At 40.2% G+C, this 15,794-nt stretch overlaps 1 protein-coding gene across 1 annotated transcript; it reads left to right on the top strand.

Moving 5' to 3' along the window:
* Window positions 1-2,731: 2,731 nt before the first annotated feature.
* Window positions 2,732-6,076, top strand: LOC131635921 (uncharacterized). The gene has a single exon (XM_058906559.1). It carries the CDS (start codon window positions 2,732-2,734, stop codon window positions 6,074-6,076), a length of 3,345 nt encoding a protein of 1,114 aa, XP_058762542.1.
* Window positions 6,077-15,794: the final 9,718 nt, after the last annotated feature.

Genomic DNA, 15,794 nt, shown 5'->3' with positions numbered 1-15,794 from the left:
GTTTCATCTATAGAGGTTATGTATCGATCCCCAAGGTGCACTCCTTGAATGATTGGTACAATAACCTCGCCTAGAGGATGCGTATTCATGAATTTGTCATAAGATGGCTCGCCTGTCGCATGGCGATATTCTGATTATGCTTGGATGCCTCTAGGAACCATTCTATCCAAAAACTGCTAGAACCAACCTTGTGAGTGGGTTTTATGGGTAGACAAAATATAGAACTATCTTATTGTAGGAGACCTACCCGATTAAGTTGTTATGTTACCATCCTATACCTTTGTTCATACATGACATTTGCATCATATCATCATATCTTTTACAAACATCAATTTTGCTTTCAGGGATCTTTATTTACTTGAAGTTATTTGCATAGCAAAAGAAAGTAAGAATGAGTTCAAACAAAAGGAAAACTCTACAATTCAGAGTCAAGTTACCAAATGTGGAAAACTTACAAGAAATTGCAAGCAAACTATCCAATCGTTTCCGAACATCTTTAGAAGAGAAATATGGGAAGGTTCTAGATCTTATGGATGCCACAGTTTATCCAGAGGCGATCACCGCTTTAGCACAGTTTTATGATCCTGAACTTCGTTGTTTCTTGTTTCAAGACTTTCAATTGACCCCGACCATAGAAGAGTTTGAGAAGATTTTTGGAATGCCTTTGAAAGGGAAAATGCCTTACACTAGCCTGGGATTTGTTCCTAAACTTGAAAACCTTGCTCCCGCTCTTCACATTGAATTTTCTGATATGAGTGCAAATTGGAAGGTCAAGGGGGTTTTCTCCGGATTTTGGAGGACTTATTTGGAAAAAGAGGCGAACAGATTAGAGAAGGCTCGTGATTGGGTTGCTCTTCGAGATGTCCTAGCCCTCCTTGTATATGGGTTAGTATTGTTCCCAACATATGAGAACTTCATTGATTCCACCGCTGTGAGTGTCTTTTGGGCTGTATTCAAAGAAGAAGCAAATCCGGTTCCTGCATTATTGGCTGATGTCCTTTTTTCCCTTTATCTGCGTCACCAACAAAAGTGTGGTCCTTTGAATTTCTGTTTCCCGTTGCTCTACAAATGGATGACTTCACACATGTTTAAACCAAACACTTACATTGGGGATTTGGGTAGCGACGAATGGGCTAAGACTTTGGTGTCACAAACCGAAAAGTCCATCATTTGGTATTCTTGGAAATTAAATGTTGAAGAAATCATTTTCAAATGTGGAAGTTTCCCAAATGTACCGCTGATTGGGTCCAAAGGTTGTATAAGCTATAATCCTACTTTAGCTTTAAGACAATTGGGGTATCCGATGTTGGACAAGCCGAATGATCAAGAGTTGGAAGAAATGATCTTATTGGACGTGGGAAAAGAAGACCCATCTTTGTTACATAAGATTGTTAGGGCTTGGCATAAAGTTCATATCAGAAAGGATGATTTGGGCAAGAAAGACGCTACTGCAAGGGAATCCTATACAACATGGGTTAAGAAAAGGGTGGAGAAGATGAAGCTTCCTTTCCTAGTTGAGGCTCCCTCTCAGCCTATCACTCCCGCTCCTATCCCTATATCATATGAGGAAGCTGAAGAGTTGAGAGCAACGATTGCGAGATTAACAATAGAAAAGGAAGAAATGCAATCCAACCTCAACAAAACAATTGGTGAAAATATGAGGCTTAAGAGAAGGGTTGAGAAGGATAAAGAATCTTTAGAAGAAAGTAACAAGAAAGCTAGGCTGGAGGAAGATTCAAAGGAGAAGTATCAAGAGGGTTTAATGGGAGCGTATGGCAGCATAACCAACCTACAGAAACAACTCAAGGAAACTCAAATACAAAGAGGAAATGCTTATCATTGGAGAGATCTCGCTATCCGACAAAAGGGAGAAGAAAGAAGGAAGTTTGAGACACGAATACGAGAGCTTAAGAGTCGCTTAAAAGATGTGGTGGCAAAACTGGAAGAAGAAAGTCGTTGCAAGAGAGAAGCTCTGGATGCTTGTAATGTGGATCCAGAGGTACTGCGCCAGAAGAATGAAGACTTGTCTCATGCTAGAGGACAAGTAGATCTATGGAGGACCAGGTATGAGGAGCTGAGAGAGCAATGTGATAAAATGTTGAGCCACGTTGGGCATTTGGATCAGAAGATTCACGAGCGTGAAGATACCATTGAGATGTTGGAATCTGAAAGTAAAAGGCGTCATGAGAGGTTTTGTGATCTAGTAGAGTTTTGTAACCGACTGATTGTGGACATTCCTTGGAGGCTAGAGTTAGCCAGAGATGACATGGAAGAAGATAATACTCCCCGCGCTGTGCACTATTTTGTTTGCCTCTGCGAAGATATGGTGGCAAGGTTCAAGGCTGAGATGAAGGCACTTAGGCCACATAGGGGAAAGCCAACTTGAGCATTTATTATTGTTCTGTTATGTATTCATTTCAAATTTGTGTTTTAGGCAAGATTTTGGTTGTACTCGATACTTTGCCTTTTCGACCTTGCTCGTTATGATTGACTTTGAAATTTGAATGAATGAAGTTTATTTTGTTTGATTAGACTTATCTTCCTAAACGCTTGCAAATTCGTTAAAATTAATAAATTTCCCTGAAAGCAAAAAAGTAAGCATAACAATTATCGCACATGCACATCATTTTGCATCATCGTTTTTACCTCTTTAGTCTTATCTCTTTCGTTTGTCCTCCCGAAGGTCAAGCTGCCGCATCATTATAACACTCGAGCCAGTTACAAGAGGAAGATGGAAGACCTTGAGCAAGAAAATCATGAACTTCGCGATGAAGTAACTACTCTCCGCGCAGGGGTAGAAAGATTAACTGCTTTGGTAGAAACCCTGATGGCTGCTCAGAATACTCAAGCTCAGACTGGAGAACAAACCACTGTGATTTCGGAAATTCTCACTACTACCATTGCCATGGCTCAAAACACTGGTCATTCCTTTTATCAAACGACCAATGGTTTCCCTTGGGGCATGTCTCACGGCTTTACACCCGAAGGATATCAGCATACCAGTGGAGCTATTCAAACCACTGCTACAATGAATGGGACTCATTTTGTTCCTGGAGCCACTCAAGCCATTCCCACGATGGTCTTCACCCCACCTATCCCTGGAGCTGCTAGATTTACCCCTGTAATGACTATGACCCCAACTCTGGTACACACTGTGCCACAAACTGAGGAAGCTATTTACCATGCCGACCCAAGTGAAAGAAATGGAGTCCATGGTGATTTCCAAGATCAGTTCCAAGAGATGCGAAAGGAGATCAAGGCACTCAAAGGAAAAAATTCATTTGGAAAGAATGCTTATGATATGTGTCTTGTGCCGAACGTACGAATTCCAGCCAAATTCAAGGTGCCTGATTTCGAGAAATATAAAGGGAATTCGTGTCCTCAGAGTCATTTGACTATGTACTGTAGAAAGATGGCTACTCACACTGATGATGACAAATTGTTGATCCATTACTTTCAAGATAGCTTAACTGGTGCCGCTTTAAAATGGTACATGGGATTGGATGGTTCCCATATCAGTTCTTTTGATGACCTTGTAGAAGCGTTTGTCCGACAATACAAGTATAATATTGACATGGCTCCTGATAGAGATCAACTTCGTGCCATGGCACAGAAAGAGAGAGAATCTTTCAAAGAATATGCACAAAGATGGCGTGAAGTTGCCGCCCAAATTTCTCCCCCCATGGAGGAAAAAGAAATGACAAAAGTTTTCTTGAAGACTCTTGGCTCGTTTTATTACGAGAGGATGGTTGCGAGTGCCCCAACAGACTTTACTGAGATGGTGAATATGGGAATGCGACTTGAGGAAGGTGTTCGCGAAGGAAGATTAGCCAAGGAAGGAAGTCCTAGTGGTGTCAAAAAGTTTGGGGGCGGTTTTTTCAAGAAGAAGGAACAAGAAGTTAGTGCTGTATCATACAGGATGCCTGGAAGAAGGAACAACTATCGGTCACAACATGTCGCAGCTGTGTCCAATTCAGCTCCAATGGCTTTAGCTTACCAACCTCAATTTCCTCAGCAAAATGCACAACAACCTCAGCAGCAGACTCGTCAACCACATAATAATCAGCAGAATAGAGCGCAAAGAAGGACAGAGTTTGATCCGATACCCATGACTTATACTGAGTTGCTTCCTGCTCTCATAAAAAAGAACCTCGTGCAGACTAGGGCCCCTCCACCTGTCCCAGAAAACATCCCATGGTGGTACAAGGCCGATGACTTCTGTGCTTTCCACCAAGGTGCCCCTGGTCATAGCACAGAAAGATGTTATCAATTAAAGTTGGAAGTGCAGAAGTTGGTCAAAAGTGGTATGCTGACTTTCAAAGATGTCAATCCAAATGTTCAAGCTAACCCTTTGCCTCAACATGGAGCGGCTTCTGTGAATATGGTGTACGGATGTCCTGGGAGATACCAGGTCTTCAACATTCGTTATATTAGGGGATCATTGGTCAGGATGCATACTGGCTTATGCAGACTTGCTTATTTTCAACATGATCACGCCGCATGTACAATCTGTTCCAGAAATTCACGTGGATGTCTTACTGTGAGAAGAGACTTGCAAAGGCTGTTGGATCAAAGGCTCATAACCATTACTTACGACAGAAATGAGGATGATGATGTCAATGTTGTGACCCCTCATTTTAATATGCCTGAGCCCATGGAGATGATTTATGATAGCCAGAATTTCCCTGTTTCTCCTTTGGTGATTTATCCATCTGGTCCGATTCCTTACACTTCAGACAAAGCAATACCCTACAAGTACAATGCCACTATGCTCGAGGAGGGAAGAGAAGTTCCAGTACCCAATGTGCCTTCTGTTGATAGTATTGCTGGTGTGAGCAGAGTGACGAGAAGTGGACGCGTGTTTGCACCATCGCCTCAGAAAAGGGTCGAAATCCCTGTTGGTGAACAAGTGCTAGTGAGAAATCCAATTGTGGGTGTTGAACCAAGTTTTGTTGAAGGGCAGTCTAGTGGGACAAACGCTGATACAAGTGATGACGAGATTCTGAAGTTGATCAAGAAGAGCGAATACAAGGTTGTCGATCAACTATTGCAAACTCCTTCTAAGATTTCCGTGCTCTCTTTGCTGGCATGTTCCCCTGTGCATAGGGAAGCCTTGATGAGGATTTTGGATCAAGCCTTTGTCGACCATGACGTGACGATCGACCAATTTGGTGGGATTGTGGGAAATATAACTGCATGCAATAACCTGAGTTTCAGTGATGAAGAGCTTCCTGGAGAAGGCAGAAACCATAACTTGGCGTTGCACATTTCAATGAACTGCCAGTCAGATGCTCTGTCTAATGTATTGGTAGACACTGGTTCGTCTTTGAACGTTATGCCCAAATCCACTTTATCTAGGCTTTCGTATCAAGGTGCTCCAATGAGATACAGTGGGGTTATTGTCAAGGCTTTTGATGGGTCAAGAAAGAGTGTTATTGGAGAAGTGGACCTTCCAATGAAGATCGGCCCGCATACCTTTCAAATCAAATTCCAGGTAATGGATATCCATGCTGCGTATAGCTGCCTATTGGGCCGCCCATGGATCCACGAGGCAGGGGCAGTTACCTCCACACTCCATCAGAAATTGAAGTTCGTAAGCAATGGAAAGTTGGTTACAGTGGATGGAGAGCAGGCATTAGTGGTCAGTCATCTTTCGTCATTTTCCTACATTGACGCTGGTGAAGCCGTTGGAACTCAATTCCAAGCACTTTCTGTGGCTGGAAAGGATGTTGAAAAGAATGGGACATCTATCTCTTCTTTGAAAGATGCACGCCAAGTGGTTCAAGATGGTTCCGCTGTGGGTTGGGGTCAAGTTTTGAGTCTGCCCGATAACAAGTTTCGTGAAGGTCTTGGTTTTTCTCCTACATCTGCAAGATATAGTAAGCAAGACACTGTTACCCGCCCGATGCAAGAGATATTTCACAGTGGAGGTTTTGATCACCCTACACCTCCTGAAGTAGATGCTGTTATTGAAAATGATTCTGAAGAGGATTCGTCAAGCTTCGTGGTGCGTGGAGTAGCTTGCCAGAATTGGAGTGTTGTTGATGTCCCGTCAGTGGTTCACATTTCTAAGTAATGCCTTTTGTTGTTGTTTATTTTGAAAACCCTTCTGCTCTGCCCAAGGCGGAAGAATATGCTACGTTAGGGCTTCATTAAAATAACTCCTTTTGCTCTGCCCAAGGCAAAAGAGAATGTGTGTCGGGCTTTGTTTCAAATTTTTGATATCATCAATAAAAATGTTATTTTGTTTCCTATATTTTATTTTTACTTTTCGCTTTTCTGGAAAATGGTAACCTAAAAAACCTGGAAAAAAAAAAAAAAAAAAAAGAGAGAAAATAATCACTTTCAATATCTGCATAAAATTCTCGCATTTATCAGTTTCTAAAATCAAGCATAAATCATATGTGCAGATTAATCCATGATCAACCCATTGAAAATTATGACCCTATGCCCTCTCCCAACTTTGATTTCCCTGTGTTCGAAGCTGAAGAAGAAAGTATTGAAGAAATTCCTGATGAGATCTCCCGTTTGCTTGAACAAGAACAGAGGACCATTCAACCTCACGAAGAACCAATAGAAGTGATTAATTTGGGTTCTGAAGAAGACAAGAAAGAAGTTAAGATTGGGGCACTGCTCGCTGAAGACGTCAAGAAAGGATTGATAGAGTTGTTGAGAGAGTACGCTGATGTTTTCGCCTGGTCTTATCAAGATATGCCAGGGTTAGACACAGATATTGTGGAACATCGCTTGCCGTTGAAGCCGGAGTGTCCACCAGTTAAACAGAAATTGAGAAGAACTCACCCGAACATGGCAGTGTTAATCAAAGAGGAAGTTCAAAAGCAGATTGACGCAGGTTTCCTTGTTACATCAGAATACCCTCAATGGTTAGCCAACATAGTACCTGTTCCTAAGAAGGGTGGCAAGGTTCGAATGTGTGTTGATTATCGAGATTTGAACAAAGCCAGCCCTAAAGATGATTTCCCTTTGCCCCACATTGATATACTGGTAGATAGTACGGCTAAGTACAATGTTTTCTCCTTCATGGATGGTTTCTCTGGTTACAACCAGATCAAGATGGCACCTGAGGACATGGAAAAGACTGCATTTATTACACCTTGGGGTACGTTCTGCTATAGAGTGATGCCTTTCGGTTTGAAGAACGCCGGTGCTACTTACCAAAGAGCCATGACAACCCTCTTCCATGATATGATGCATAAAGAGATTGAAGTTTATGTTGATGATATGATTGCCAAGTCTAACACCGAAGAAGATCACGTGGTATACTTATTGAAGTTGTTTGAGCGTTTGAGAAAATACAAGCTCCGCTTGAACCCAAACAAATGCACTTTTGGTGTTAGATCTGGAAAGCTGTTGGGTTTCATTGTCAGCCAGAAGGGCATTGAGGTCGATCCGGACAAAGTTAGAGCTATCCGTGACATGCCCGCACCGAGAACTGAGAAACAAGTCAGAGGTTTCCTTGGGCGTTTGAACTACATCTCCAGGTTTATATCTCACATGACTGCCACATGTGGGCCAATCTTCAAGTTGCTTCGGAAAGATCAGAGCATTGTATGGAATGATGATTGCCAGAAAGCTTTTGACAGTATCAAAGAGTATTTACTTGAGCCTCCTATCTTGATCCCACCAGTGGAGGGTAGACCCCTAATCATGTACCTAACTGTTTTGGAAGAGTCTATGGGTTGTGTCCTTGGACAACAAGATGATACTGGAAGGAAAGAACACGCCATCTATTATTTGAGCAAGAAGTTTACTGATTGTGAATCCCGCTATACGTTACTTGAGAAGACCTGTTGCGCTTTGGCTTGGGCAGCAAAGCGTCTCCGTCAATATATGCTGAATCATACCACCTGGTTAATATCCAAAATGGATCCGATCAAGTATATCTTTGAAAAGCCCGCTTTAACAGGAAGGATTGCTCGCTGGCAGATGTTACTGTCTGAATATGACATAGAGTACCGTGCGCAGAAAGCTATCAAGGGAAGCATCTTAGCGGATCACTTGGCTCACCAGCCTATTGAAGATTATCAAACAGTTAAATTTGATTTCCCCGACGAAGATGTCATGTATCTGAGGATGAAAGATTGTGAAGAGCCCGGCCCTGAGGAGGGACCTGAACCTAGATCTCGGTGGGGTTTGGTATTTGACGGAGCTTCTAATTCTTTTGGCCATGGAGTTGGGGCAGTCATCATTACTCCCCATGGTTCTCATGTTCCATTTACCGCTAGAATTTGTTTTGAGTGCACGAACAATATAGCAGAGTACGAGGCTTGTATCATGGGTCTTGAAGAAGCTATTGACTTGAGAATTAAAATTCTCGACGTGTATGGAGATTCGTCATTGGTAATCAATCAGATTAAAGGTGAATGGGAAACTCGTCATCCGGGGTTGATCCCATACAGAGACTATGCTAGACGTTTGCTACCGTTCTTCGACAAAGTTACTTTTCATCATATACCTAGAGACGAAAACCAGATGGCAGATGCTCTGGCCACCTTGTCTTCCATGTACAAAGTGAACGCCCATAATGAAGTGCCTCGCATCACAATTAGACGCCTCGATAGGCCTGCCCATGTCTTCACAACGGAAATTGAGATAGATAGCAAACCATGGTATCATGATATAAAGTGTTTCCTCAAAGATCATGAATACCCACCTGAGGCATCAAGTAAAGACAAGAAGACTTTAAGGAGATTAGCATTCAACTTTTTCCTCAATGGGGATGTTTTGTACAAAAGGAATTATGACATGGTCTTGCTCAGATGCGTGGATAAACACGAGGCAAACATGTTAATGAAAGAAGTTCACGAAGGTTCTTTTGGTACGCATGCCAATGGTCATTCCATGGCTAAGAAGATGCTTCGGGCAGGCTATTATTGGTTGACAATGGAGTCTGATTGTTTTCAGTTTGTGAAGAAATGCCACAAATGTCAAATTTATGCTGATAAGATACACGTGCCCCCAACTTTGCTCAACATCATTTCTTCCCCATGGCCATTCTCTATGTGGGGAATTGATATGATTGGCATGATTCAACCCAAAGCTTCGAATGGTCATCGTTTTATATTGGTCGCCATTGATTACTTCACCAAATGGGTTGAAGCGGCTTCATACGCCAATGTGACCAAACAAGTAGTTGTCAAGTTCATCAAAAACCAAATCATCTGCAGATATGGTGTTCCGAATAAGATCATCACCGATAATGGCTCTAACTTGAACAATAATATGATGAGAGAACTCAGTGAAAGCTTCAAGATCGAGCATCACAACTCTTCTCCATACAGACCTAAGATGAATGGTGCTGTTGAAGCTGCTAATAAAAATATTAAGAAGATCTTGCAAAAAATGGTGGTTACATATAAGGATTGGCATGAGATGCTTCCTTTTGCCTTACATGGATACCGTACGTCTGTCCGAACTTCAACAGGGGCAACTCCTTTCTCTTTGGTCTATGGGATGGAAGCAGTACTCCCAGTAGAAGTAGAGATCCCGTCAATGAGAGTCTTGATGGAAGCCAAGTTGACTGAGGCTGAATGGTGTCAAAACAGGTTTGATCAGCTGAATCTAATTGAGGAAAAGAGATTGACAGCCCTATGTCACGGCCAGCTATATCAGAAGAGACTAAAAAAGGCATTTGACAAGAAGGTTAAACCTCGAGAGTTTAGAGAAGGTGATCTGGTACTCAAGAAGGTTTTGTCCTTTCAACCTGACCCTAGGGGCAAGTGGGCGCCAAATTACGAAGGTCCATATGTTGTTAAGAAGGCTTTTTCTGGAGGCGCCATGATCCTAGCAACCATGGATGGTGAGGAGCTCCCACGACCTATGAATGCTGATGCAGTCAAGAAATACTTCGCCTAAAAAATAAAAGAACAGCTCGCTAAGTTGAAAACCTGAAAGGGCGACTTAGGCAAAAATGAGCGTCTCGGTGGACTGAAAACCCGAAAGGGCGGTCCAGGCAAAAATTAGAGACATAAAATAGAAAATAGTCATCCTGGTAGATTGAAAACCTAAAAGGGCGATCTACGCAAAAGTTAAGGATTATGGCAAGTAACTGCATTTAACCAGATTCGATCACTTGAAAGCGACCAAGGATCCCTCATCAAATATGATTTCGACTAAAGTGAGAGCACGGATGGAATTCAAAGTTGTTAGGGAAAATAGTGATCATCGTATTTCAATGTAGTCTTTTCCAATTTATACCATTTTCCAAGCTTTGTAACGATCTATGGAGTCATGCCTTTTGTGGACTACCATTCTTTTAAATAAAATTTGAGCCTTTGCCCAATTGTTTGTTATTCCCATTTATTTCCATTTCATGCAAAATTTCGTTTATTTTTGATGATATGTATTTGAAACCTATGTTTTAATAATAAACTTGTTTTTTTCAAAATAATAATGAAGAGGTTTTCCTTGGGTTTGTGAACACAAAAGGGGGTGTTAACAAATCACTTCAAGGATGGTTTAATATCCAGGTACATGGCTGAGCGGCCGCTCAAGAGAGGTTGTCATTGTTGCATGATTTACGAATATTTGCATGTGGTGGTCTTTGGACGTGTGGTTTATGATTCCCCAAGTGAACACAGGATTTGAATGACCCCCACTCTTTCGAGGCGGAGTTTATGATTATGTTCCTATTGCTCCCAAAGTGTGTTACTTGCCCACCAAGAGATTCAAACGTTATAGTAAAATCTTGCTCCATCAGTGATCTTTGTCATCCCCAATAAGGCTTGCCGAGTACTTGACGTGTGCTATGAAATTTTGGTCGTGCTAGTATATCTGTCTTTGGTTCGTTCTGTCAGCATATTCATGACATTCATACATTCATACTCACACCTTCCATGCATATTTGCATTTCCTAATGATCCTAAGTCCATTTTGGTCGTGTTTATCACCAAGTAGTGTATTCTCTCTCTCCAATAGAGTGTCAGCCCTAAGCAGGAAAGTGTGTGTCCTTTCTAAATTCCCCACTGAGTTTATCCCTCATGGGAGTGTTTGCTTTAGCTTTCCTTTCCATTGTGGATAGGATAAATCCTTACATGAGTTTATTCCTCGTGAGGAAGAGTCCTTGTTGACCTTTTTTCTCCAACTCATTCCTGAATTGATTTTTGACCTCTCATATCAATGAAATTTGGATCAAGAGTGTACTTATTTTACACCTTTAATGAAGAGATCCCTGCATCGTCAAGTAAAAGGTCGATGTCCAGATGAAGATTCCTGTGCCTTCAGTAAAAGTTGGTATCCAGATGACAAGATTCCTGCATCGTCAAGTAAAAGGTCGATGTCCAGATGAAGATTCCTGTGCCTTCAGTAAAAGTTGGTATCCAGATGACAAGATTCCTGCATCTTCAAGTAAAAGGTCGATGTCCAGATGAAGATTCCTGTGCCTTCAGTAAAAGTTGGTATCCAGATGACCAGATCCCTGCATCGTCAAGTAAAAAGTCGATGTCCAGATGAAGATTCCTGTACCTTCAGTAAAAGTTGGTATCCAGATGACCAAATCCCTGCATCGTCAAGTAAAAAGTCGATGTCCAGATGAAGATTCCTGTACCTTCAGTAAAAGTTGGTATCCAGATGACCAGATTCCTGCATCTTCAAGTAAAAAGTCGATGTCCAGACGAAAATTTCTGTGCCTTCAGTAAAAGTTGGTATTCAGATGACCAGATTCCTGCATCTTCAAGTAAAAAGTCGATGTCCAGACGAAGATTCCTGTGCCTTCAGTAAAAGTTGGTATTCAGATGACCAGATTCCTGCATCTTCAAGTAAAAAGTCGATGTCCAGACGAAGATTCCTGTGCCTTCAGTAAAAGTTAGTATTCAGATGACCAGATTCCTGCATCTTCAAGTAAAAAGTCGATGTCCAGATGACAAGATCCCTGCATCCTCAAACGAAAGTCGATGACCAGATGAAGATTCCTGTGCCTTCAGTGAAAGTTGGTGTTCAGATGAAAGCACCCATGCATTTTCAAATTTCTTTACCATCAGTAAAAGTTGGTAGTTCACCTTCAATGCACGTTAGTATATCCTTCGTTTCTCTACTAGTGTGTTATTTTTCCCCTGTAGATTTGTAATCTCTTCTCCAGCGGAGTTAGATTCCATTCCCTAGCGGACTTGGACATCCTTTTGTTGCAATCTTTTCTCCAATTGGTTTGTTTGGTCAATATTCCCTCATGGAATTCCTTTGTCCTTTACTTGGTTTCCCAAGTGGTAGTTTGCCTCTTGTGACATCTTATTCCATTAGTTTTCATCATGCATATCATATCATATACACCTTTGCAGGGCCAAAAAATTGTGTATTCTTATATTTAAGTCCCTTCAATCACGTCGAGACGAAGATTTCAATCATCATATCTCCGGCTTGAAGATACTTAAATAGGGGCATCTGTCATACCCCAATTTTTGACCCATACATTTTGTGCTGTTAGACCACTTGCATATCATTCATTTATTCACTAAGATATGATTTCAAATAAATGACATTTGTGCGGTTTAGGGTTTTTATTGGTGTTCTTATCAAATAAAGATTAGTTCACCTATTTTTATCTCTATACAATGAGCCGAGAGATTAAAGTTTATTTCCCTGTGTTGCTAGAGCATAACAAGTTTTCTAATTGATGACAGTTGAATTATGTGTTCTCATTTTTCGTGGCTTCCTCAAGATGTTGCAATTATTGTTGAACCATGGTGCAAATGTTGAACATAAAATGGCGGTGTGCTATTTGTTTGACATGCTTGTTTGGATTAGATCTAGGGATTGATTTGAATTTAGATTCATTAGTGGAAATATTCATGCAAGTTCTTAATGCGTTGAAGTTAACCATTAATTTGTAAGGTGAAGTAATCTTGTCTCGATTCATTTTGAATTCAAAGATTATGTTGTTTGGTTTTGAAACGATTTAATCGGATGCAAATTTTATCATTCATTCATAATAATCAAGACGTCATTTAAATTCAAGTACAAAGATCATTCAATTCATTCCAAAAGTTCACTACATTTATGGTTCGAATTTCATTACAAAAACAAATTATTACAAACATGAAAGTTACACAAAGCTAAATTCTATTTTTGTCTCCAATCTTCTTCTTTTGAAGTTCCCAATTTTCAATCTTCATTCAAACTTCTTGTTGCTTTACCACCAATGCCATTGCACATGAAACAAGAGAAAGAAATGGTTAGAATCCACAAAAATATGAACATGAACAAGAATTTCCAAGAGGATGCACAAGTTCATCATTAGGGTTTGATGAAGGAATCAGAATTTTGTCAAGGGATTTGTTTTCAATCAACAAAAGGCCTCATACAATTTTATAATTAATCATGGGCCTAAAAGTTTCCTATTGCAAATCACAAAACTTGTGTTGGTTCACAAAGGGAATTAGCAAAGAAGAGGTTCCAAATAAACAGCAACAAATAGTCTCAAACAAATTTGCAAGGCCCAAGGTTCATAACCTATCCAAGACTTTGCTGCCCATAAAAAAAAACAACAAAAACAAGTCTGTTGTAATGTCCTTGCCACGCTGCTGTACCAGAATTTGCAAAGAAAATTCAAATTTCATGAAGGGGAAGCAAAAGCACATGGGGAGAATCAGACAAATAGCATGAAAATGGCAAAAAGCAAAACACTGCTTTTTGAAGGAGTACTGCATTTTTTCCAGATTTGTCTCCAAACCTGAACAAACATCCATCCAACCCTAGAATTATCCCCAAACCTAAGCACTATATATTTGACTGTTTCATTAAGAATAGGGATCCCATTCGGCAGCCTCCATCTTCACTTCCACAAAAAACTAACCTACCACAAAAAGCTCAGAAAACACACAAAGAAATACTCAGAGTTTCACATTGAACTCTGAGATATTTGAGCTAAACCCCTCCCTGCATACAAGTTCAAACACTTGGTCCTAGTTCAGTCTCAACAAGAAGGCTTTTGACAGAAAGATCCAAAGAAAGCTACTCCTATTCAAAGGCTGAAGGTACCTTTTCAAACCTGTGTATAAACTCTGAAGTGTTAATGATGCTTTGTATCTGAATAATCCATTTATTTGCTTCTGAATGTGTATCTCGATTCCGTTTTTGTGCTATATTTAAAATTAATCCAAATCACCAATGAAAAGCCCAAGTGGAAAGCTCCTCTAAGCTGAACCCATGGTGCTGAGGTGATCCTATGCTACAGAGTTGATGTGTTTAGTTGGTATGGAATGTTGTTGTATATTTTATATCTTCTCTGCATCGGTAATAAACGGTTAGGCCATATAAAAAGAAACGCTTGAAATTAAAACCAATAACCTATTTAAGAATTAATCAACTCTAACATAGTTAATGACTTAATAGCAGAGAGTAATAGGAAGAATCAAATTATTGTCCTTACCTTTGAGACCAATAGTAAGAATCGATTGATATTTTTGTTGAGAACCGAGTTGGCTCGTCTTCGTCCATGGGGAGGAAAATATGAATTTCATGTTGTTCGAGACAGATGGCAATAGTACTCGATTTGAGGTTCGGATTTGGGCGGAGGTTCGATTGAATGTTTGTTTTCTGTGTGTTCGGTGAGAGAGGAGAGGCGAGTTATTGTTCTGTTGTTGTTGTTTCGTTGTTCAGCCATAGATACGAGAATGAGAGGGATATATGTTGGTTTCGATTGTTGCTGTTGTAGCCATAGTTGAACGAATCGAGAAAGATAGAGAGCTAAGAGATCGATAGAGATCGTGAGAAACGTGAGAGTTTCATGATGTTGTTCTTTCAATTTCTTCATTGATGATAACAACGAGAGTGAGAGTCTGGACAGCTGCGGTTCTTTCTGCATTTAGGATTTTAGGGTTAGATTAATCCAAATTCGGTTTGGGCCAAATTAGTTCCTGGGTCCATCTTGGTCTCAATATAACCTATTTCACTAACATACCCCCCGGCACTACAAACCATGGTTTGTTAGGCCACGAAATAAAGCCCATATTTAACATTTTTTCACTTTTTTTTTAATTTATTTTGTTTGCTTAGAATTGTTATTATAATCAAAATCTCATAAACAATTTTCATTTAAATGAAACACCCGATCCAATGTCGGGTCCATTTTTGAACCTTCTCACAAAAACTTCAAAAAACAATTCAAACTCACTATTTCATTTTTCACCCAAGTGCGAATCTCATTCCAAAAACTTGTCTTTTCCGCCCAAGTGCGATTGGACCCATTTCATAAACCCTAAAACGCTTGATCCAACGTCAAGTTGTTAATATTTTTTTTTTAACTATATCAGAGTGATTAAGTGACAAGGGGTGCACACCTCTTGAATACCTTTGATCCTTTGAATCAAATATTAAAAATTTCTTAATTAAATCAAAGTGATTAAGTGACAAGGGGTGCACACCTCTTGAATACCTTTGATCCTTCGAATCAAAACTTAAAAAATCCTTTCTTAATTAAATCAAAGTGATTAGGTGACAAGGGGTGCACACCTCTTGAATACCTTTGATCCTTTGAATCAAATATTAAAATTCTTCCTTAATTAAATCAAAGTGATTAAGTGACAAGGGGTGCACACCTCTTGAATACCTTTGATCCTTTGAATCAAATATTAAAATTCTTCCTTAATTAAATCGAAGTGATCGAGTGACAAGGGGTGCACACCTCTTGAATACCTTTGATCCTTTGAATCAAATATTAAAATTCTTTCTTAATTAAATCAAAGTGATTAAGTGACAAGGGGTGCACACCTCTTGAATACCTTTGATCCTTTGAATCAAATATTAAAATTCTTCCTTAATTAAATTGAAGGGATCGAGTG

This window comes from Vicia villosa, unplaced genomic scaffold, assembly GCF_029867415.1.
Source record: "Vicia villosa cultivar HV-30 ecotype Madison, WI unplaced genomic scaffold, Vvil1.0 ctg.001593F_1_1, whole genome shotgun sequence".
NCBI lineage: Eukaryota > Viridiplantae > Streptophyta > Magnoliopsida > Fabales > Fabaceae > Vicia > Vicia villosa.
The sequence above is the reverse complement of the archived record's forward strand: the minus strand, read 5'-3'. Positions and strand labels throughout refer to the sequence as shown.